At 42.6% G+C, this 25,677-nt stretch overlaps 1 protein-coding gene across 17 annotated transcripts in view; it reads right to left on the minus strand.

Annotated features, from left to right (window-relative positions):
* PTPRM (protein tyrosine phosphatase receptor type M) overlaps positions 1-25,677 on the minus strand; it is an 826,718-nt gene that overhangs the window by 93,975 nt on the left and 707,066 nt on the right. For all 17 annotated transcript variants that reach the window (XM_031003686.3, XM_031003684.3, XM_063699394.1 and 14 more), the window contains one exon: positions 16,803-16,890. In XM_031003686.3, the coding sequence (XP_030859546.1) occupies positions 16,803-16,890 (88 nt within the window). The remainder of the gene's footprint in view (positions 1-16,802; positions 16,891-25,677) is intronic.

Genomic DNA, 25,677 nt, shown 5'->3' on the forward strand with positions numbered 1-25,677 from the left:
TAGAGCAGTGGGAAACCCTGCTTCTAAACTGCTACTGCCTTTTTCTGATGCTAACTTTACTCAACATTTCTTTTGGGTTAGTGGGTGAGAAATGAAGCCCACAGCTTTTGAGATAAAAGCCAGGGGAGCTGCAGATGATGGACCCTTTTATCCTCAGTCACTGGAGCAAGTATTGACCTGGACCCATTCCTTGAAATGCTAATGGGTGAAAGTCAAAATTTCATATTGGTTTCTGGAGTTTAACCTCCTGTCGAGTAAATGTTTTGTTTGTTGTCAACAGCACAGGCAGAAGGAAATCGGTGTCAATTTTCTAACTTTCCTTCCTTGACGGGGCTTTCCACTTCATGACAGGTAGTCACATTATTTCATGTCAGTGCCTTACCATTAGTTGGGGTGCAATAAGTTTATCTGGAATGTGGTGACAAGCTGGGCCAGAGAAGGAGAAAAGCTGAGAGGAGGTCGTGTCTTCCTGCTCTGCTCACAGGAGACTATGGGATGAGCAAGTTCTGGGGTCGAGTATGTGGGTGAGAATCGCTGTTGGTGGGTTAGAATCCTTCACGTGTGGTTTTGGGCCAGTTACTTAATCTTTCTGTGCTTCCTTCGCTGTAAAATGGAGATGAAGACTGCCTACCTTGTGGGATTACTGTGAGCATCAAAATAATACACATAAAGAGATCATAAAAAAGCCTGGTATATAGGAAGCGATGGATAGATGTCAGTTATTATTGTCATGGGCTATGTAATGGACACACACATTTTTCTTCTTGCTGTTTTTACAGATGATGTCCAAGCAGATAACAGTAACCCCAGGAACAGACTCACTGGCAGTCAGAATGTTTCCTCATGGTGATTTGCTTTAAGAACCAATTTCCTAGGACACATTTTGCTGCTTAACACCAGTGGCTCCCTGTATATGTTTTCCACTGTTGGGGGTTTGGGAGAGGTGAGCTGGTGCACTGGACATGTGTAGATTGTTATGGCTTTTGTGTATCTTAGGAGAGCCAGTGCCTACATGCCACTACTGCACAGAAGTGTGCCACAAGCACTGGCAATGCCATTTGAACTTCAAGAATGAAAGATGCACCCTAGAACTGAATCACGGCTACTCCACACACACTGGGCTTTCGTCAGCTCCTCTGAAGGGAGGTCAGGTTCACCTTCCTGGACACTCAGGCTTTCCCTGGGCAGGTTTTCAAAGGGCAGGCAACCGACCGCATTAGAACCTTGCAATCTAAGCAGGCCTGTCTCGAAGATCTGTTGTACCCCTTCGTCAGATTCCTGTCTATTTTGTGCTTGAATTCTCTGAGCTCCTCAGGATGAGTGCTGCTCATTCCCTGTGATTTACCACCCATGGGCTGCTCAGGCTATTCTGGAAGGTTCTCTTTAGGGACGTCAATCTCCACCAGGACTGAATTCCTATTTCCTATCAACAGAGCCTCTGAAGTAGAGTTTTACCATCATCTCCTACAGTTCAGTTTATCCACACCCCAAAACTTAACTTGGCTGCTACTTCTCCAGATTCAATTGCCCTTACTCCCCTCAGGATGGAGAAACCTGTAAGACACATGTACAGTTGACTTCCTAACAGAATGAGATGGGTTTTGCCTTTAAATACATGGTAGTATCTTTTTTCTTTTATTGATTCTACTAGATTACAATGTCTTGTGGTCAGAGACAGTGTCACATATAATCTGAACATCCCTAAGAGTACCTTTCCCCAAGGCCACATGCCTAACTCCAAAAGACCCCATTCACAGCACAGAGGCACAGGCTGCAGTCCCATGTGTGGGGCCCTGCCTAATACACAGCAAGTGAGCAACAAGGATTGAATTCTTCCCCATGCTAATGAATGGGTGGTGGTCCAGGATCATCCAAGATACCTTGAATGGGTCCACAGTGCCTTTTTAAATTTCAGGTTTTTTTTTTTTTTTTTTTTTTTTTTTTTTTTTTGAGACGGAGTTTTGTTCTTTTTGCTCAGGCTAAAGTGCAATGGCGCGATCTTGGCTCATTGCAACCTCTGCTTCCTGGGTTCAAGTGATTCTCCTGCCTCAGCCCCCTGAGTAGCTGGGATTACAGGCACACACCTCCACGCCTGGCTAATTTTTATATTTTAAGTAGAGATGGGATTTCACCATGTTGACCAGGCTGGTCTCGAACCACTGACCTCAGGTGATCCACCTGCCTCAGCTTCCCAAAGTGCTGGGATTACAGGCGTGAGCCACCACGCCCAGCCTAAATTTCAGTTTTAATACACGCTTGTCTAATATTGTCAGAATACTGAGCTATTTCATCTTCTAGAAATCTCTTACCTAATCATTCCTAACCATCTCTAACTGTCCAAATTCTGCCAATTTTTCAGTATTCAACTCAGATGTCCCCTCCTCAGTAAGGTCTTCTCATTTATTCAGTGACTTTTTGAGTATCTGCTATATGCCAAACACCATGCTAAGTGTTGGGGATATGTAGTGTTAAACAAATTAGATTTATGGTGCTTGAGTTCATGGGACTTAAGGCAATGGAAAACACACTAAACAGTCATTGCTTAAATAATGACCTAAATACAATTTTGATAAGTGCTAAGTTGGAAAGGACAGAGAGCTATGAGAGTGAATGGCATGGGTCCTGACCTACTCTGAAGAGCTAGCAAACAATTCCCTAATAAAGGGACGTTGAAGCTCAAACCATGAAGATGGAAAGTGGAGAGGGCAGAACTCCTAAATTCCAAGTCCAGGAGATAGTGTGTATTCAGGCCAGGAGGTAGGAAGGATCTAGTATGTTCAGGAAACCAAAGAAGGTTGGTGTGGTGAATGTGCTGTCAGAAGCCAGGGAGGAGAGTGGTGGGAAATGAGAACAGAGAGGAGGGAAGGCCAGGTCATTAGGACCTTCATCCTGAGCACCGTGGGAAGCCACAGGCAGGGGCGTGCTTCATTTCATCAGATGCCCGCAATTGTTGAGGATGAACTGGAAGGGCTGTGGGAGTGGGGAGACAATGGGGAGGCTACTGCAACAGTCCTAGGGGATCAATGGCAGTTTAGCATAGAGAGGGCTAGTGGACAGGGCTGAATCTGAGGGGTATTTAGGTGGTAGGACTGACCACAATGATCAGTTCACTTATTGTGGATGAGAAGAGGTATCATGTTGACTTCTAGGATTCTGATCTGAGAAAAAGGGCAGAAGATGGTGCCATTGACTAAGATGTGAACCATGGAGAAAAGCCAGCTTGGGGTGGGTGATGGAAATGAGGCGCGCAGTGTTGGATATATTTAATCTGAGGTGTTTACCATCTGAATAGAGATATGGAGTAGGTGGTTGGGTATAAATTCTCCTTCCTTAAATGTCAATAGTCCTTTGATTTCACTTTTTGGTGCTCTTATATATGGTTATCTATAGACATGATTTATTTCTCCTACAGATCAAAAATACCTTAGCTGGATGTGATGGCATATGCCTGCAGACCAAGCTACTTGGGAGGCCGAGGCAGGAGGATAGCTTGAGCTCAGGAGTTCAAGACCAGCCTGGGCAACATGACATTTTTATTATTATTTTTAGAGACCTTCTCTCTATAAAAAATAAAAATTGAAAAAAGAATTAGCCTAGCATGGTGGAGCACACCTGTAGTCCTAGGGAGGCTGAGGCAGGAGGATCCCTTGAGCATAGTGGTTTGGGGCTGCAGTGAACTATGATTACACCACTGCACTTGCCTGGGCAACAGAGCAAGACCCTGTCTCTATAAAAACAAAAACTATTTAAGAGGAGCTGTGTCTTATATTCATCTTCACCTCCTGTGTGCACACTTCTATGAAAATAATAGTATAAATAAATATATATTGATAAATATATAATCAATAAACATTTATTTTTATCAGTAAGTGAAAAAAAGCCCAGCTTACAATGAGATACCATCACATACCCACTAGAAAGGCAAAACATTTAAGTCTGAACACCAAGTTCAGGTGAGGATGTGGAATAATATAAACTCACAGATTCTGCTGGTGGAAATGAAAATTAGTACAATCACTTTGGGAAACAATTTGCTAGTTAGTAATGCTGAAGACATCCACGACCTATGACCCAGCCATGAGGAAATGGATACTGTGTGCATCTTGAAACGTACTGAAGCAATACTGTTTACAACTGACAAAACTACAAACAATCCAAATGTCCATCAACAGAAGGGAGACATAAATTGTATTATATTAATAAAGTGGAATGCTATTTAGTAATGAAAATGAACAAGCTACATTTACATACAACTTGAACAAATCATACAAACATAGTTGAACAACAAAAAAAGCAATACACAGAAGAGTATATACCAATGCTGTCCCGTAGAACTTTCTGTGCTGATGGAAACATTCTATATCTGTGCTCACCAGTACAAAGGCCACACTAGTTACTGAGCACATGAAATGTGGCTGGAGCAACAAAGGAACTGAAATTTTAATTTAATTTTAATGAACTTATACAATTACGTGTAGTTAGTAGCTACAATACTGGATAACAGAGATATATGTTACATACTTTTACTTATGTAAAGTTAAAAGCCAGGCAAAATGTAACTATATTGTCTAGATCTGTACTGTCTAATAGGGTATCTGTTAGCCACATGAGGCTAATCCTAATTGTGCTGTAAGTGTAAAATACACATCAAATTTGGAATATTTAGCACGATAAAAAGAATGTAAAATACCTCATTTATATTTTTTATACTGACTGCACGTTGAAAAGTTGACATTTAGGACATATTAGATTTAATAAAATATATTACTAAACTTAAGTAATTTATTTCTTTTTCTGTTACTTAGTGTGGCTATTAGATTTAAGGACAATTTAATATTATACATGTGGCTTGCATTTATATTTCATAGTTTCTTTCAATTGGACCATGTGCTAGGGAATACATAAAACAGGAAGGGTTTCAACCAATCAGGCAGCCAACTCCAAACTCATCACACCATGCTCAAATAAGGCAGATGCCTAGCTGTAGCCAATTAGGTGATTTCTCTACTTTGCTTCTCTGTTTGGCCTACAAAAGCCTGCCACTCACACTTGTAGGTGTAGCTCTCTGAACCTCTTCTGTTTCTGAGGGTTGCCTGACTCATGAATTGGTCTTTGCTCAGATAAACCTGGCTAAATTTAATTTGTCTAAAGTTTTTCTTTTAACAGTACTTAATGGCACTGACCTTAAAAATGGCTAAGATGGTAAATTTTATGTGTATTTTTCCAAAAATAAAAAAAGTCTAATTTTTCCATCCCTCCCTTGTAATAATAGCTCATGTTCCACTCTGGTCCCTGATATCCTAGGAAAGGGCATTCATGGACTCACAGCCTAGAGCCCTGTGAATTCTTTTGCTAGGCACATTTTCCTGAGATGGTGAGTTCCCTTTCCCTGATGAAATCAAGGCAGGAGTGACGGTGACTCTATAGCTTTCTTTTTTTTATTTTTATTTTTATTTTTGAGACAGAGTTTCACTCTTGTTGCCCAGGATGGAGTGCAATGGCGCGATCTTGGCTCCCTGAAAGCTCTGCCTCCTGGGTTCAAGCAATTCTCCTCTCTCAGCCTTTTGAGTAGCTGGGATTACAGGCACCTGCCACCATGCCCAGCTAATTTCTGTATTTTCAGTAGAGATGGGGTTTCACCATGTTGGCCAGGCTGGTCTGAAACTCCTTTCCTCAGGTGATCTGCCTGCCTTGGACTCCCAAAGTGCTGAGATTACAGGTGTGAGCCACCGCGCCTGGCCTCTATAGCTTTCTAATAGAGGATAACAGTCATACATTATGTAGTTTATGAAGTATTTTTGTTTTAGTGATAAAATAAAGTGAACACTGATAAGTGAATCCACCTCAAGCCCAGGAGATACCTGTGTTAGCAGTGAGCATGGGGTAAGTCTCAAGAAAGAGTCCAGTTGGGGTGGAGAACGCAGGACATGTATTCTGCCATGGAGAACAGCAGGCTGATCATCACGTGATTGCACTTCCTGGCTGAAACAGGTCAGCACTTCTCAAGTTAATCCCTATGTCTTCCAGAATACAAGAAATAGTTAAGTATCACCATCACTCACATTAAGTCAGTGAATGTAAAAGCTAAAGAAGTGAAATGATTGGCTCTTCCAGCTCCCCCATGCTCTGCTGCTTGGACGTCTAAGAATGACTTGGCACAGAAACTGCAGATTCTTATGCGTCCTCTCTCAAACAAAGCTCTCAGATGACTATGAAAACAACAGATATAGACGGTTGGGGCAAATAAATCAGTATATGGATGCCCCTCACCATATGTTCTTGAAATATCATTCACCTTGAATCAGATGCCAATTACAAAGACAAATATGTATCAACCATTCTTTCAGGAAAACTCAGTTATTCCTTGGGGTACTCTTGAGGCTAAATCATATCAAATTTTTATGAGGAAATGCCTCACAGACATTTCTGGCATCGGGCAAATGTGGGAGTCACTCAGACAAAGAATCCAAAGAAATGCCAATTGTCCACTGATAAGCCCTGTTCTGCAGGTTTGTTTTGAAGGCTTACCAGCTGGGAGGGGCCCTCTCTCAGGGCCAGGGTCTAGCCATTGGGGTTGAAGGGAGGAAAAAGTTTGGAAAACTCAACTGCCTAGGCATAGGATCTGTAGAATTCAACCAGTTTTGTGGTTAACAACAGGTCAATTACTAACCATGAAAACCACGGGGTCAAGACTATGAGGACTTGGTATTTCTGGGGGACACAGCCTGCTAAGTTTGAGAAGACCTGAGCTGTAGTTTTTAATTACCATCTGTATTTCTCTGCCAGCATGGGTGCTTTTCCTTGATTATTCCAAAGCCATTTCACATTCACATTTTGCAGGAAATCAAACTAACAGGGGCTTTGGTGTCCGAGACCATGATTTGATGCTGGCTCTACAACTCACATGCATCTGCACAAATCTGGAGTCCTGCTGAGCTTCATCTGTAAAAACGGGTGACAAGGGGCTACTTTTCTAGGAGTTCTGGGAGGACCAAATAAGATAATGCATAGTATTATCAGGTGCCTGGAACACAGTACAGTTAGTTCCCCTTAAAAAAAATTACGTTGCCAGGCGCAGTGGCTCACGCCTGTAATCCCAGCACTTTGGGAGGCCGAGGCGGGCGGATCACCTCAGGTCGGGAGTTCGAGACCAGCCTGACCAACATGAAGAAACTCCGTCTCTACCAAAAATACAAAATTAGCCAGGCGTGGTGATGCGCGCCTGTAATCCCATCTACTCGGGAGGCTGAGGCAGGAGAATCACTTGAACCCAGGAGGCAGAGGCTGCAGTGAGCCGAGATCGCACCATTGCACTCCAGCCTGGGCAACAAGGGTGAAACTCCGTCCAAAAAAAAAAAAAAAAAAATTACCCCTTTTCTGTGAATAAAAGCAACATCCTTGTTGAAGTTTACCAATAAAATCTTCAAAGCACAAAGAGCCAGTATGCTTATTGGGGAACAGCAGAGCAGGGCAGAACTGAAAACTGGAAGCAGCCAATCTTTCAGGGAAGAGGAGCTGGAGATACTTTTAAAAAGGAAACAGGAGAAACGTCTGAAGACATGCTGAATGCTCTTCAATAACTTCCACATTTTAATCTCCTGGTATCTGCTCAACAACCTATCCCTATTTCTGTGTAGTGGAGCACGGAGGTTAGGATCCCGGGCTCCCGAGCCAGAATCCCTGTATGAATCTCAGTTATGCTGCTTTCTAGTTGTGTGGCCTTGGAGAAGTTATTTGACCTCTCTGTGCCTCAGTTTCCCCAACTGTAAAATTGGAATAACAATACTGCCTATATTATAGAGTTTTGTGAGGATTAAGTGAATTAATATAAGTAATCATTAGTAAGTAGCTGGTATACAATAAGAAGTAAGTGAAAGTTAGCTATCACTTGTCTTATTAGTGCCAATGACTTAATTCAAGACCTGATCATTTTCATCTGCACTATTTCATTTTTGCCTCTAGTTGCTTCCCTCACTAGTGAATCCATGCCAAGGACTGCTTTTCTAAAACAGACGTCTTTTTCCTAACACCACCTTGGTAACCATTCAATGATATAAACAGGAGACTGAAGAATGGTGGGCAAACAAGCAAAAAATCTGATAAAATCATTCAAAAGGATTACCAGGCCTTTAATTTATTTACCTGGAAAGATCTCTGGGACATATTACAGAGTGAAGAAGAGCAGGCTACAAGGCAGCATGTCTAATAAGAGTCTATTTACATGAAATAATCAAATGCTTTGGTGTACGTGTAGGTATGCACAGTGGGACAACTGGAAGAATGAGGTTTCTGCAGGGGATAAAATCTGGAGTGATTTTTATTATCATCTTTATGATTTTATGTACTACTTTAACGGTCTACAAGGTTTATATTATCTTTGTAATTAGAAAGAGAGTAACACATCTATTCTCATTGAAAAACAAAGAGCAAAAAAAAAAAAAAATAAAGTCAACAGCTTCAAGAGACAGAAAAATAAGAAGACTGGAATGAAACATAAAAAAAAATGTTAGCAGGGTTTGAATCTGGATGGTGAGATTCTGGGATATGTTCCCCAAGTTTTCCACAGTGTACAAAGTTTCTTTAATGTGTATGAATTGGAGAAAAAGAAATCTATTTGCCATGCATGACTTGAATATGATCAAAATTAAACTTATGTTTATATCATAATCACAACTCAATGTTACCCCATCAAGAAATGTAACAAACTCTGCCACTTTGAGAAACTCCATCTGCATAAAAACGACTTGCTATTTGTCTCATATCTCTCAAAAAAAGCCTTTACTAGATGAAACAGAGAAAAGCAGATATTTTTGGGTAAGAAACAAGCACATGAAGACCTTGTCACAACAAACCACTGCTTAGCGTTGAAGAATTATAATCCGCTGAGGTTTTCCCCCCGTGTACATAGGCATGCATTGGACTGGGGTGACGCGAGATTTAGGGCAGGTCTATGCCCCACCCTAAGTCTGTAAAACATGGTATTTCTGCCCTTTCCATCAGGTAACATTACGTTTAAAAATATCTCTAAGTAACTTCAAATATTTTAACACTTCCATATTAAACATGACGGATATTGACAATAGTCATGCAATTTTAACTTGTGTGTGATTAGATATTCCCACAGCGGCAGAAATCGAGTGTATCACTGATAATCTTTCACCTCTAACCAATTCTTTCTCTCTGCTACATACTGGTGACATATGTAAATTGGAATCACAATTATCAAGGTAACATTTAGCCTCTGAGAGAAGGCTGGAAATTAATTTTAATTACAACTGATTTCTGCAAATAATGGATTTGCTCCTCCCGTGGCCGCATTTGGGCTGAGGATTGCTCTTGTGCTTGTTTCAAGGTAGGATCTGCAGGAGACCCAGTGTGCCTGCAACTCAGGAAGTGCTTGGCGCCTTACCCAGTGGAGATGCCACCTCCAGTGCAGTCTCCCTGCTTGTTTCCACCTGGTTCCCAGCTCTGCCATGCAGGTTCTGAGCAGGAAGTTTGAGTTCGATGACGGTGGCTTCATACGAACTCTCCTCTTCCTGTTGGTTTCATGTGGGTCTTGCCTTGTTTTCTAACTCTTTTTCTGACTGACTAATTCCTGTGTCAGAGCTGTCTCTTTATTCTTCAGAATCCTGGCAGGGATTTATTTATTTTGCCCTATGCCTTCCTAAACATATTGTGTCCATCTGCTTCTCTCTTGCTCGTGCCCACCTGAATTTAATGCCAAAAGCTCGCTCTGCCAGTCCACTCTTACCTAACTAAACTCTGGTTCCCTCCGTTCAAAGACGCTGTTGGAGTCACTCAATTAGCAGAGAGAAGCACACTGCTATAAAACAAAATGTTAGAAAAGTGAAGCCTTCAATGTGAGCAACCAAGATTGGCTCACTGGTTAGAAGAATCTGGGGTAGGTCCAAAGCTCCAGTCACTGACTAGTCACACTTCGTTGTTAGGAAATGGAGTAGGAGGGCATGGTAACCCACCTCAGAAGGGACCTCGTGTCCTCAGCACTACATCAGAGTCTCTGTTGTACTAGATCTACTAGATCTACCAACAGGACACTAGCAGCACCCCTTCTCTCCGTGAGACAGTGCTCCCTGCACCGCTGAGCAGTTCTGTCTCAGGACCGCCCATTATTAAAGCCCCTTTAGCTGGGTCTTGGACTCTCTATGCCCTCCTTGCTCCCTCCACAGATCACCTCCTCCTGCCAATGGCTTCTACCACCACCCATATGACCCATGAAATGGGTCACTGATTTATAATCCAGCCCAGACCCCTCTCTTTCAGATTTCACAGCAGTCTACAGAACTGTCTGCTTGGCATCTCATTTGCATGTTTCAAAAGCATCTCAATATGTCCCCAAATCAAACTCATAAGCTGCTGTTGATCTCATGCCAACCTGAGCTCCTCTCCACAGCTGGTTCCCTTCCAGTATTATCCCTGGATAATACTGGAAGGGAATGGCCCATCCATCTTTCCATGTGTCTACCTGTTCAACTGCCCATCATCCATCTAACCATTCATCCTCCAGTAAGTCGGAAACGCAGGAGTCATCTCTGGCTCTTCTGTCTTCCTCACCCTGTCTCCCATCCATCTTTCAGTTGGGTCCATTACTTCTTCTGAATTCATCTACTTAGTTTCTTTCTAGCCAACATCATCATCATGTCACACTCGGGCTACTGGAAATTCCTCAGCAGCTGTCCCTTTCGAACCTACTTTGTCTGCAGTCAGATCTAAATTTTCCAATGAAATTTTATTAACACCCCCCCCAACCCCTTTAATGAAGTTTCCTTTATTCTTATAATAAAGACAAAAGTCCTCAACCTGCCCCAGAAGACTCTGTAGGTCTGGCTTCCACCTCCCTCCTTCTCTTGCCCAACCCCTGTCCTTCCAGCTCCAGCCACCCAGCCTTCCTTTAGTTCTTCAGACCCAAGGGGCTCCCCGGCATGACAGGGCCTGTTCACATGAACCCCTCCCAATTCTGCAGCATCCTCCCTGCTCCGTCCCCTCTTGTTCAGTTGTTTTCCATGTCCCATCCTCAGGGAGGCCTACCCACACCTCCTCACTCAGTCCCCACGTTGTGAGTTCTCACGGTACCATGTTAACTCCTTCTGTGCCCTTAACTTGAATTTTATTTTGTAATCATTTACATCACCCCCTTCTCCCCCACGAAATCTTCCAGGACCGTCAGCTTCAGGAGGGCAGATGCCCTGTCAGCTCTTGCTCCTGTGGTCACCCCAGAGTCCCTGCATCTCCCACCTCTGCCCCTATCCCACTCCCGCTGCTCCGGCAGCACAGCCTTCCCTGCTGTACCGGCCACCTGGGTGGCCACACTCCTCCGTCTTCTCACCTGTTTCAAGTCCTGGTTGGCATCTCATCCCCTCAGGGAGGCTTTTCTTGACCACAATCTAAAAACATCACCCACCCTGACCAATCTCCATTCCCTGCTTCATTTTCCTTTCTGGGTGCTCACCTCCTAACATGGGTGTTACACCCTGCACTCAGCAATTGCTCCTGTCTTCCCCACAAGAAGGTGCAGCACGACACCAGCATAGCATCCTGTCTGCTTTGTTCCCTGCTCTGTCGCTGACACCTAGAATAGTGCCTGGTGTATAACAGGCACTCAGCAAATATCTGTTGAAAGAATGACTGTGGTTTGGCACAGTGCCTGGCACATGGCAGATCAATATACACTTGTTGAATAAAGATCAGAGGAGAGGAGGAAGGGAGCCTGGGAAGCTTCTGCAGATTCTGGCTCATTATCTCCAATTGCCAGTCCCTAGAAAGAGGAGCCGGCTGCAAGGGGGCTGCCTCGTTAGCAGGGAGATTTGGTGTGTGCCTTAAGCTTAGAGTTAATTATAATTAGGAACTGTTGAGAGTATTAGGAGGGCTATGCTTGTGTGTGGAGGGGCGGTAATGGTGGGTAGGGTGTTGGTTTATATTTGGAAGGGGCTAGCTCAGCAAATTTATAGTGTAAATAAGGGAAAAGTTAACTTACTTAAGAGCAAAAGCCAATAAACAGTTTTAAGGACCATTAAAACTATTTTATATGCAAACACTGCTGCAAAAACAATGAATGTGATCATTACACCACTTCTGTGTTCTTCGAAAAGCACTAACAAGAATCTCTAAGATATGCTGACTGAATTCCCAATTCCTTATCCTAGTTAGTGGTGTTATCCCAAGTCCGAGGCTCTAGGAAGCAGACTTTACAGGCAGTGGAACTGACTTTTCTACAGTTACATAATTTTTAGGCAGGGGATAGTAATACTATTCACTATGCCCATAAAGAAACAGCCACTATGTACGTGTGAGTCATGATGTTATGTGTGGGTCATTATGTGTGTGTGGGTACAGGAAGCAACAGCAAACTAGAGGAAGGGGTAACACGGATACCCAGGGAAGGGCTTCAGGACGCCATGGAAGGTGAGAGGAAGATTAGGAGGCTGGACAGAGAAGTCTCTTTTTGACACTGTCCCTAGAAAGATACAAAAATAACACAACCCAGTAAAGAAACACTAAAAGAGCACTGGAAGGGATGGGATGGAGGGCGGTGGGGGCTAGAAAACGTAGCCCCAGAGGTCATGGGTAAATGACAGCCCACCGCAATGCCCGGAAACAGAAGCCAGAGTCCTGCCTGGGCAGAAGTGGGCCACTGCACACAGAACTGCTCACCAGTAAGGAGCAGGATGGTCCCTGAATTACCTACCAGCTCATGACTTGGATCTGAGACTTCAACATGCTGATTTTTTTTTTTTTTTATGAAGTAATGAATCTGCTAAACTCAAGAGGAGTAACACAGAAGTAATGAAGAAGTGAGATTTTTTTTCAGGTAACAACGATCAATGTTCTTTTAATGTGGCATTGCTGTTCATTTCCACAACACGTGATCTTGTCAGGAAATTCTGACATTGAGAAGGCTCACGACTCACCCAAGGTCACTGAGCCAGTATGTGGTAGGACAAGGACTCCAAACTGCTCCTCCTATCTCCAAACCCTATGACCTTCTCTTTTGCCTGAGAGGTCTTTTCCTGATTAGTCTGCCGCTCATCCACTCACCCTTCTCCTGCAAGTCCCCAGTGGTGTCCTCACAACACATTCTCCATTTATTTATGGACCTGAGATCTATTATTTCATGCATGTCTTATCCTGATCTGGCCACAGACTGAAAATTCATGGTGGTAGGAGGTAGATTTAAACCCATCCCACCTCTGACAACATTGTGCCAGACACACAAATCACATTTGATACCTCTATTTGGGGTGCTGAAAAAATTGATCCCAAGTTCAGGGTCCTGAGAGTTGAAAACTATCTTGGTGGTAGAAATGTGCCCTGGGGGGTAAGAAAAAGTTCCCCTTGTGGAATCTGTTCTTCACTAAACCAGGAGTCAGCAAACTACTGTTTGTGGGCCAAAAGTAGCCCACTGCCTGGCTTTGAAAAAAAGTTTCCCTGGAACATAGTCAGACCCATCTGTTTCTGTATTGTCTGTGGCTGCTTTTGCATGAAAACAGCAGAGCCAAGAAGCTGAACTGAGACTGAGATTAGCCTTTAAAGGCTAACACATTTACTACTGGACTTTTACAGAAAAAAGTTTGCCAACCCCCTGCACTAGACTGTAACTACTAGGAGGGCAGTATCTTGTGTTTTATTATCTTCCTTTTTTTTTTTTTTTTTTGAGACCTCTGGAGTCTTGCTCTGTTGCCTAGGCTGGAGTGCAGTGGCATGATCAGCTCACTGCAACCTCCACCTCCCAGGTTCAAGCAATTCTCTTGCCTCAGCCTCCCGAGTAGCTGGGATTACAGGCACATGCCACCACGCCCAGCTAATTTTTGTCTTTTTAGTAGAGGCAGGGTTTCACCGTGTTTGCCAGGTTGGTCTCAAGCTCCTGACCTCATGTAATCCACCCGCCTCAGCCTTCATTATCCTTTTATAGCAGTGCCTCCCACAGAGTCTGGCAAAAAGAAAGTGATGAATAAATATTTACTGAATGAAGAGATGGATTATTGGACCCTTTTAAGTACATACTCTCTGTCCAGCTGTGACAAGCAAGGGGTACAGGAACAGAATTCAGTGTTCCTGTGACAAACAGCTGTACACCAAATACCCACACGGGCCAAGTGGAGACAAATGGGCAGGATCTCTGGAGGTTTAAAGGAGAAAATCTGCTTGGAATGTGGTGGGGAGCCTGCAGACGTTTTATAGAAAGGAAACAATCAATACACGGCCATCCTCATGTTTGCCTGCCTCCGCCTCCTGAGTAGCTGGGACTGCAGGCACGCACCATCACGCCCAACTAATTTTTAAAATTTTTTTGTAGAGACAGAATCTTGCTTTGTTGCCAAGGCTGGTCTCCAACTCCTGGCCTCAAGCAATCCTCCCACCTCGGCCTCCCAAAGTGCTAAGATTACAAGTATGAGCCACCACACCTGGTGAAAACCAAGCCAGTGGGACCAGTCATCCCAGCACCCATCCAGCAGTGGTTATAAAAGCTGCTCCTGGGTTGGAATCCTGCCTCCATACCTTATTAACTGTGAAACTCTTTAACCCTCTTTATCCCTCAATTTCCTCGCCTATAAAATAGATACAAAAATATTACCTATTTCGTGGTGTTGTAGTGAGCAAGTTTCTATGTGCAAAGTGCTTAGAGTAGTGTCTGGCATATGTAAGTGCTCAGCAAATGCTAGCTTTTTTCACTCATGATTCAAAAATATATCTCAGTGTCTCCATGAGGAGGTACTAAACTATACATTGGGAAGAAGCAGACTCAATGTTGTATTGGAGAAAGGCTAGCTGGATCTCTCAGCATACCCAAGGCTACATCCCTTGACATTCATTGCATTCTGTATGCTCAGCATGAGGCCACATCAGTGATGCTACAGTGATGAGGTTATAGGCTCAGCAATGTCCCTTCCACTTGGTATGGGAAGGGGATTCCCCACTTCACTTCCAAGACTCTCTGTGAGTTTGTTGCAGAGCTGAAGGGACTCCTGGAAAGGATCTCGCAGCCATCAGGAGAAATCTGAATTCTTCTAACAGCGCAAAGCTTCAGTGGGCTCCCAGAGAAAATGAAGGAACTTGGAAGGGTCTAGATAGACCAAGAAACCATGTTTTCCTTCTCTGAGCCTCTAGAACACTGTGTACCAGGCTGCAACAAAACCCTGTGTCACGGCGCTGGACTACTGCCACAGCGATCTGACTGCCCGGTTGGGTTTGTCCTGGGGACAGGGGCACCATCTCATCTCCATGGCCTTTGCATCCTCAGTGTCCAGTATCAAGAATGCATCCCACAAGTGTTGATGGGATCCACTGAGGAGTAATCAACCCTAGACCTCAGGACAGCATCTCCTACCTACAAAGGACTGTGACATGACCACTACAATGCTACTAAATACAGCACGCTCTAAAACCAACCTACAAAACACATGAAGCTAGCATTTATACCTGGCAACACTGGCGATCTGGCTTTCTTGATGGCTGGAGGGAAAGCAGCATGTGCTCAGCTGGGACGTTTTGTGTCATATGTAAGCTCCACTCTACCCCCCAGTTTCTTTTTCTACAACACACTGAAATCTGTGCTGTCCTATGTAGTAGCCACTAGCCTCATGGGCTGTTTAAATTAAAAACAGTTAAAATTAAATACAATTTAAAATTCATGTTGTCAAACTCTTGAACAGCAAAAACAAGAAATAAAGTAAAATTCAGTTTCTCAGTCGTACGGCCATATTCCAAGTACACAGTGCAGCTACTCCTATGTGGCTCATGGCTACCGTCTGGGACAGCATAGACATGAAACATTTCTGCAGTCACAGGAAATTCTGTGGGCAGCACTGGTAGACAATCTGTACTGTCACACTAAGAAATGTGAACTCAGGCAAAGACAGTTTAACAGCACTTTCACAATCAATAAAGCTAATAGATTGCTCCTCTGGAATAACCAAACCTCCCAAGTTTGTTCTCTCGTAAGAAATGAGACACGAGGAGCGAGATGTTCTCTTGGCCTAATCTGCATTGTTGTGTTGTTTTTTAAAATTTATGTATCTTTATAAATAGTATTAATTACGTTAGGCGACTACAGCGGGCCTGTCAGTGCCTTGATGCAGTCATGGATGTCGGAGAGCAGTTTAGTGTGGGGGATGGATAGTGCGGGCCCTGGGAGAAGGGGTTTCATCAATCTAGCGCGTGTCTCAGCATTGCTACGGAACATTAATGAGGCTGGGCTCAACTTAAAAACCATCCAAGGCATTACGGGTTGGTAACATTCAGTTTCACAGGCACTGGGAATGTCTAAGCTATAATCCTAGCTATTTTGCTAATGAGTGTTGTGATATGGGGAGTATCATTTAACTTCTGAGTTTCAGTTTCCTGTCCTTAAAATGGGGCTATTACTGACCTACCTAACCCAGTGTCCACAGGATTAATGAGTTAATGTTTGCCAAGAACTCTGAGCTCTTTGCATTAAGGCAAGCTGTGCATCATTATTTCCATTCATTCTCACGTAGCAGCTGGGAAACATTAGGACTATAATGTTTACTCCATCCAAAATGCATTTTCCTTCTCAGCATCTTAACGTTACCTGTGTTACCCAAACCTTAAATCTAAAAGGAAAACAGGGCCCACGACAACAGTACAATGATGAAGTGGGGGTAGATAGTTATTCCTTTCTTTAGTACGAGCGTTAACACCAGCTGTTCTAGAAGGATGAAGGAGGTAATTGCACTGTAAATTTCCTCTGTAGGAGCCTGGTGGTCAATCTTACTAGATGCGAAAAGGAAGTTCTACAACAGCACAATGACACTGTTGACACTTACATGCAATGATATTCCCGTATCTGTTCTTCATTCTGTTCTCATCTTTCTTAGCCGAGTCCCATGGTGCAGACTGCCCTTCAAAGAAGCTCTAGAAGGAAAGTGAGACTGAGAATTACAATTTGGCGCAGTAAACAGAGGGATCTTAACGATGGAGGATGCTCTTAAAAAACGTAGAACAAGGGTCAAGAAGGAAAGAATGCCGACAGAAATGAGACAAAGGATTATTACACTACATTTATATTTTAAATATTTCATTTAGCTTTTTCTAAACTTTGTTTTCCTTTAGTTAGTACCTTACAAACACAGGGATGGAGGCTGAAGAGTGAACCCACAATTTCTCTGTATAACCGAGTAAAAATGGTCAACTGTTCATCCCCATCTCACCTGAATATTTAATACAGAAAAATTAATGTTTCACTCAATTTCTTAATTATATTGTCATTTTTCAATATTCTTGTAAGAGATACAGTGATGTCTTTTTCTCCCTAATTGCTAATTGAAGAAAGGTTATTTTTGGCTAAAACATGAGAGTAGGTAAGCTGAGACTTCATGACTTCCAGGCTAAAATCCTGTAATAAACTCTGCCAAAGTTTTCTCTTCATTTTTAATGGAGTTTAGATGTCCATTTATTTAGGGATTTGGCACTATGATGCCTGGAGTCTTTAATCTTCAGGTTATTCAATTTTTTTTTGTTCAAGTTGTAATGAAAATGTCCCCTACTCTCAGTGGACAAGTAAAAAAAAAATGTGTGTCTTTATTTCCACTTTAGTTCACACTACATTTTACCTTTATGTGGTCAACTATGTGAGGAGGTTATGGGAAAAGGATGGAAGTGAACAGGATTCAGTAAAGCTATTTCTTGTTTTTGCCACGGTACTCATATACTTCCTGGCACCCACTCGGAAGGAAGAGAGAGGGAAAGAGGAAGAGATGAAGGGTGAGCAGATGAATGAGAGCACCATTTGGGAACGCTTTGGGGCCAGAGAACATGGCATTAGGGACTCGTGTCCTCAGATGTGCTCCAGGGTGGCTGTCAAGTTCTCTCCCAAACAGAAGCTCTTCCTTCCTCCCCGGTCTCCATCTCACCTGTGGTGTTCCGCCGTCTTGGCCATTTCCACCATTTACAATATTTTCAGATTAGTCTGTCGCTAGGTAGAATATATTTATTCCTTTTTATGGGTCCAACTCTCCCCCATGAGGTAAACTGTTGCTTAGCACTGCTGCAGTAGGACACACTGCTCGCAGACGCCACGGGGTGTCTGTGCCCCACTCTGCCTGCCTGTGTGCTGCATAGTATTCTGACCACTAAGTGGACAGTGCCTGGCATCCTCTGTTGTTTCTGTGTCTGTCTCTGCCACCAGGCTGTGGACTCCCTGAGAGTGGGAGCTATGTGTTCATCATTTATGTTTGGAATCCAGTAATTAGTGACATAGTTTGTCAAGTCCATGCCTTTTCTGTGGCCTGGTGGATATGGACACTGCTGTTACCATACAACCGAGCTTGCATCAGAGACTGGCTGGAGAAGACCCTAGCCCCAGGTCTGTCCTGTCCTCAGGCTTCAGATCTTGTCCTCTGTACATCCACCCAATAAAACAGTTGAGCAACACCATTTTAAAACACAACACAGAAGATTGAAAAAAATAACACTACAAACCTAAGAGTTAAGAGGTTTAATCTGCTCACCTTAAGGTCCCTTAGTCGTGATCATAGGCAACACTTTATTAGCATAATAGTTTTTACCTTATATTTATCATTTCAAAAACATGGTAGGATCAGATGTGCTATATATGAACAGGTGTATTAACAGACTCACACTATGCATCGCTAGTTGAAGAGTGATATGGTTTGGCTGTGTCCCCACCCAAATCTCATCTTCAATTGTAGTTCCCATAATCCCCATGTGTTGTGGGAGGGACCTGGTGGGAGGTAATTGAATCATGGGGGTGGTTACCTCCATGCCGTTCTCCTGATAGTGAGTTCTCATGAGATGTGATCGTTTTATAAGCAGCTTTTCCCACCCTTCACTCGGCACTCTTCCTTGCTGTCACGAGGTGAAGAAGGACGTGTTTGCTTCCCCTTCTGCCGTGATTGTAAGTTTCCCGAGGCTTCCCCAGCCCTGTGGAACTGTGCATCAATTAAACCTCTTTCCTTTATAAACTACCTGGTTTTGGGTATTTCTTTTTTCTTTTTCCTTTTTTAATTTGAGACAGAGTCTCACCCTGTCACCCAGGCTAGAGTGCAGTGGCACGATCTCAGCTCACTGCAACCTTTGCTTCCTGGGTTCAAATGATTCTTGTGCCTCAGCCTCCCGAGTAGCTGGAATTACAGGCATGCACCACCACGCCCAGCTGATTTTTGTATTTTTAGTACAGATGGGGTTTCCCCATGTTGGCCAGGCTGGTCTCAAACTCCTTACCTCAAGCGATTCACCCGCCTTGGGATTCACCTGCTGGGATTACAGGAGTGAGCCACTGTGCCTAGCCTTGGGTATTTCTTCACAGCAGCATGAGAATGGACTAATACAAAAAGTAAAACCCTGTATGATACAGGGCAAATACAAATAAAAACATTTTCAGGTTATTAATAAATTAACTCAATACAAATACTATCATTAAAAATCGCTAGTTGATTCCATCTAGAACAAGACCTTTATATAATCAGGGGATTTATTCAAACATGTAGCTTCTATTCTGCTACATAACATGCATTTAAAAATAGCTTCAGGGATTTTAAAGTCAGATACTCTTTTTCTGAATACTGTCTTTGTTACTCTATGAATGACAATAATTTTATAGTTGAGTAATAACTACTATTTGACTTCCAAAAATTTAATTCCACTTTGAGTTTGTCATAATTAATTACCAATTTCACTTCCCTCTGCCTTTTCCACCCATCTAAAAAGTTCTCAGATTTTGTTTTTTGTAGGAAGATGGAAGAAGAAAACTGACTTTGAGACCCTGAAGTCTTCCAGTAAATCCACAGCCTCAACTCACACAGAAAATGCCCCTAGATTCCCTGAGCCTTCACGTGGGGACCCGAGCCACATGAGGGTCCCTGCCCTCTCTGGACACACAGAGGCTCCCTTGTGGGGAATGATGCTCACATCACAGCTGTGTTTCTTCAGCATTTGTGGTTATCACAGGACTGCCAATAGCCCTTGTATTTAAAAATAGTTATTTTAGTTGTATTATTTTCATTTAATTGGTGACCAAGAAACAGACACAAATCAACAAATGAAATAATAACCAATTGTACTGCATTTGAGCACTACAGTTCCCAGAATGTTTTCCTGCAGATGGGGCCCAAGTTTTATCCATCTCTGAGCACTTACTATGAGAGCATCAAAAGTATGTGCAGATGAATGAGTCCATCCTCTCACCGGATCCTCACTGGAGGAGAGGACATGAGCTGTCCCTTACAGCTGAGGGACATGAGATGAAGACAGACACCTCAACATCTTCTAACACAACCTAGATCCGAAGTCAGTGTTTTCTGACTCTTTATCCACTGCTTTTTCTCTACCACTCTTACCCCAATGACCTTGAGAAGAAAACACTATTAAGTCAACTTAAATACACATGGCCAACAATTGTTTTCCATGCCAAGATTATCTCTGCTTGTCTCTGAAAGAAAGTTTACAACAAAAGAATATAAAAAAGTCATCTAAATTTTAACTATTGATTACTTTTATAAAACAGGAATTTTTCTTCTCATACATGATATGTGTTCATTGCATGGAAACCACTGCAGGAAAAGTTCAACTTCTTGCAATGAGCCTCCCAACTTCTTATCCAGGAATTATATGAATCACTATAAACGGCAAAATGTGTTTTTTAAAAAACAAAACAAAATTAGAAATGCTCTGAGGAAAAGGTCAGATAACTAGTGCCTCCATAGATAAATGTCACTGTCTCCTGACTCCATACAGATAGGGTGACGGTGTCTTGCATTTTCCGTAAGTGTTCCTTCCAATTATATAGCCAATTTCCTCATGGATGCATTTGGATTATTAAGACCATGTGTCCTTACCCCTGGCTTAGAAAATAAGTAATAAACCTATGGGAGCCCAGAGAGAAAAGGGAAAGGCTTTCTAGATTGGTTGCCTTGGCTTTTATTTCCTTTTGTTATGGAGATTAAAAATGTTTTTTCCTAAGATGGATCCAGTTTCGAATGTTATGGCTTTTTTCTAGCATATACGTTCAAGATATCTGAAAAATATTTATTTTAGACTCCCTCTTATGCCTAAAGTGAGACAAAAACCAATTGTTTAAATTTTTAGTTAGAAAATAAAACTTCATCTGTAGCTCTGGAGCCACTGAATATTCAGAGAAGCCATGATACGGTACATGGATCTCTCAGACTGTGTGCCCCTGGTTGCTTTCCTGGCTATCAATTCTCAGGGCAAGTACAGTAACTGGGATAGGAACACTGCCGTCAGTGCCTTAGAATACTGCTTCATGTCTAGTTTGCAGCCAGGACTGCCACAGATGTGCAGCTGCAGAGGTGGCAGATATACTTCCTTTATTCTTCCTTCCCTAGAGAGACTGAGGATTCTCTAACGACCCTGTGAGTCCACCCTCCTTCCTTTTTTTTTTTTCTTGGCAGACCATGAGATGGACATAATCACTAATAAACACAACAGTAAAATGTGCCTGAGGAAAATCAAATAACATTGGGTTATGTGTAACTTTACTATGCAATTATTCTATTATGTTCCTTTTCACATACTTTTTCACTTTTAAATATCTTTTAATAAATTAAGCAAAGTCAATGCACATTTTATAAGATGTTCGCCTGTGCATTTTTCTTTGGGCAAGAATAAAAGGTTCTTTAGCTATCTTTTTTATCTTTAAGAGGTCAAAAGTTACACATGTTCTTTTAAAATTACAGAAATTGAATACTGAATGCTTTAAGAAGAATTCTACTCTGAACCAATATTCTTGGGAAGTAATCACCAAATAATTTATATTGTAGAAAAGAAGGGTTCCTCTCAAACTTGTTGAAAGTAAAGACAATCAGGTTTTGAATCCTCCCAGTGTGATAGAAAGAAAAGAGCTTTGTTCTTTGGAGTAAGGATTTTCGAAGCATATGCCAACGACTGGCTTCTGGTCTCTGGGAGGAAATTTTGCTTATCTTCACCTTGCATCTTTCTATGCCTGAGACAAATCCTTACATTCAAGTTTAAGCACAACCTCCAACTCCTCCTCTAACTCTCACCTCAGAGTCTTCCCTTGACAGAATTATGTTCAGGCTTGCTAAAATCAAATTCGACCAAAGCGCAGGCATAATTTTGAACAAGAGGCTAAAAGCATCATTTAGCCCCTGAGGACATCCCATCTGCAGAGCAGCAACTTAAGGACAGGTGTGCGAGGCAGGCAATGATGGCCCCTGCTCCCAGCACAAGTTTTATAGGTGGGATTTTGAATATAATATGCACACTTAGGCAATATTTAGTGTTTAGGGCAGATTTTAAATATGCAGGTATAATTTAACACACCAACTATGAACTTCCTATTGTGAAAAAAACACTAGATGTATTTTTGGGATTTAAGTTAATGGTCTCACTGCACCTTCTGTTAGAATTTTCATAAATATACTTATGCTTTTATTCTACTTAAAATGTAATTAAAGTGTTTCCTCTGACTACCTTAGCTCATATATACTGCGAAGAGGCAGCAGACCTGGGAACCACTCTGAAAGAGTAATAAGTCTCCAAAACAATAAAAATGAAACCAGGGAAGCTCCAGTGAATACCAATGACTCCCCCACTTGAAGACGCTGTACTCTCCATGGGCACAGAGCAGAAGGAAATTGAACATCCTGCATACTGTCATTTTTTTCTGAATAGGAAACATGTTTTTGTGATTTAATAACCTCCTTCCCCACCCCTCATACCGCCAACATTTTCCACAGGATATAATTATACATCTCAGTTGCCCACCTCTAGAGAACATTACTCCAAAACGATGCAGTCTGTTAAAAATGCCACAACTCCTAGATATTAAAAAAGGGGAAAAAAATCCTATTCAACAGAAAAGCTGCCAGAAAGAAAGGGATGCAGGTCAAGGCCGTACATAATGTGCAGTATGTTTCCAGGCAGTGCAGGGTCAAGTTTTTTAGATGCTTCTGAAATAAATTTTTTCCTCCCTTTCTCATATGAATAAAATTGTGCATGTAAAATGACTAAAATCATCACCCTGAAAGAAGGAAGATGAACTCACTGCGGCATGCAAAGTCTGTGAAATTTCTTTGTTTTCTGCTCAGACTTCTCTTCTGGTGCTTCGAAGCATCACATTTTATTAGATCCCATATAAACTATTTATTGCTATAGCACTAAAGCAACTGAAGACACCTAACTTTGCCTGATGGGCCACAAAGCAGAGTGCCCCAGAAGTTCAGGCACAGTGATGGCAATGGTCACTGGTCACTGTCATTCTCCAGTGTCCTGAACAAAGGCAGGCAAAAGGAGCATGTGATGCTTCACAGGTAAGAGAGGTGAGGATTGGGTGAAAACAAGAATCTAGACACACGAACTAGGTTTCTAAACAAACTGAAATCTAAATGTGAACATTCATTGATCTTTTAAAGAAGCTGCTAATCTCTGGCCACTTTTTATTGCAACTTAATCCAGTGTGAAATTGTGCAGAATTTTTCTGTTTTGCAGGATTCAGAGCAGCCATCATGATCTCGGCAATTGTTATCGTACAATTATCTTCCTTTACCTAATAGCTCTTTCTCTTTTGATAATGGGATTGAGGTTTGCCGCATACACACACACACACACACACACACACACACACACACACACACACACACACACACACACGTTTTCATGCCTATAAACAGTCCCCATGATGTCTGACTGAGCTTTAGAATATGTTTCTTATTCTATTGAATATTACTCTGTATGAGGGATTTTACAAGTGCCTTTTCCACAGCAATGTCATATATTTCCTGTTGATCCATACATGCTTATGAGGTTTGTGAAGCTCTATTGGGGGTGAGCATTTTAATCCTGTTGTATAGATAAGGAAATTTAGTATGAAAGACATTGAGTGGCTCCCCTGAAATCACACAGCTGGTAAACAGAAGAGCTGGGTCCCAAGCCAAGGCCATTCCACTCTGAACTTAGTGCGCCTCCATTTGGCCTCAAAACTGGCTCAGAACCTGTGGCTTTGTGCCTGCTGCACTGCACTGTGCATGTGGCACTCTGAAGTCACCCTGGCCATGGGTCTTAAGCCACCAAGGATTTCTGGTTACCACGTTTTATGGAATGAGCCAGTTCAGTGGCACAGTCCTATCACCACCTGCACAGCGATGCTTCCTGGTGATGTGAGTATGAACACCCTGGAGGGACCCTCAATCAAGTTGCCTTCTTTCTCTTCAAATTTGCTCAATTTCAAAAGTCCCCTTTCTTCCCACCTTCAGAAGCACTGTGGTAGTCAGCTTCCGCTAATGAAGTGACACAGCCCTCAAGAGCACTGGAGCAGAAATAAGTTGAGAACCATTGATCAAGTGGCAAGAGCAAAAAAACATATCCTTCAAGTGAGTGACAAGGGGAAATAGTCATGAAAACAGTAACTGCGGAGTGTTCACGGCTGCTGAACATTCCTTGGACAAGGCCAATGTTCTGTGGGATTATAGAGACTGACGCAGAATAAGGTGGCTCCAAAAAGGAGATGATTTTGATATAATTGGGGTGAGTGTCAGTAGAGCATTAATTGTAAGAAGCAGACGGTGGGTGTTAGGGGATATTCAACCCTTTCTTGGCCTGCACTGCTCTTTTCTTTTGTTCCCTAGAAAACAGTTTAATAACAGAGACCTACATCCTCAGCCATGCCGGGGGCTCCCCCTTATCTGGAATGTCTTCTCAAGGCTGGGTGCCTCTGACATGTTGCCAATAATGAAGCTCTCAGCTGCATTTCAGGGAGTCCTTGTTTCTTTGGCACCCCCCTTCAGGGGCTCTCAAGGGCTCATCACAAGAATATTTCATCAGTTTGGAAGTCAAAGCCTGCATTTCCAGATTACTTCTTCCTGCAAGAGTCTCCGCTGCTTCTTATGGAATGAGGATGGTGTCCTGGAGAAGCTGGACCAAAGGGTTTCTATGTGTTTAGATTTATTACATAAAACTTGGTCAAAGCTGACTTTTTTGAGTTGCCTATCTCTTGATTCTCATGTATATCAATGAGATCAATCTTTGAAGATTCTGGAACTTGGATCTGCCCCTGTTCTCACTGCAGCGCCCTTGCAAACCCAAAGAGGCCATGGTAATTTGATGGGGTGTCAAAATAGTGATGTCAGTGAGCAATCTGTCACAGGTCCCCCAAAGAGGACTGCTCTGTTTTAGAGGCAGCTGAAAGTATCTGTGTTTCTATAAGTCATGCTAGGCTTAGGTCCTGTCTCCAGGATTGTCACCCCAAATTTCAGAGAGACAGCAATTTTCATTTTGCCCCTGATGCAGATATTGCCAGAGTTTGGGATGTTCACACTACTCAAGAGCTGTAATTTCCTCCACCTCTGCACCTGACTTTGACAGTGAGCCTGTGCAAATGCGCCCAGATCCTTAGAGAGGAGTAAGAATACCTCCTTGGAAAAGGCATCTTGAAAACATCTAGAGAGCAGACGGATGTTTTTGTGGAAATTCAGCTGCTCCCTTCCTTTGGAGAGCAGCCTCCAACCCATCTCTTGCCTGCATTATTGCAGTAGCTTCCTGACTGGTCTCTTTGCCACCCTCCAGTTTATAAACTTGTCCCACAGTAAGCTGTTATAAACATACCAGGGCACCTGCCACTTTCCTATTTGAAAACTGAGCAAGTCTTCCTCCTGACACCATGGCCACATGAAGGGCGGTGAGACTCAACATGTGTGACACACC

Source organism: Gorilla gorilla, chromosome 17, assembly GCF_029281585.2.
Source record: "Gorilla gorilla gorilla isolate KB3781 chromosome 17, NHGRI_mGorGor1-v2.1_pri, whole genome shotgun sequence".
In the NCBI taxonomy this organism is placed as follows: Eukaryota; Metazoa; Chordata; class Mammalia; order Primates; family Hominidae; genus Gorilla; species Gorilla gorilla.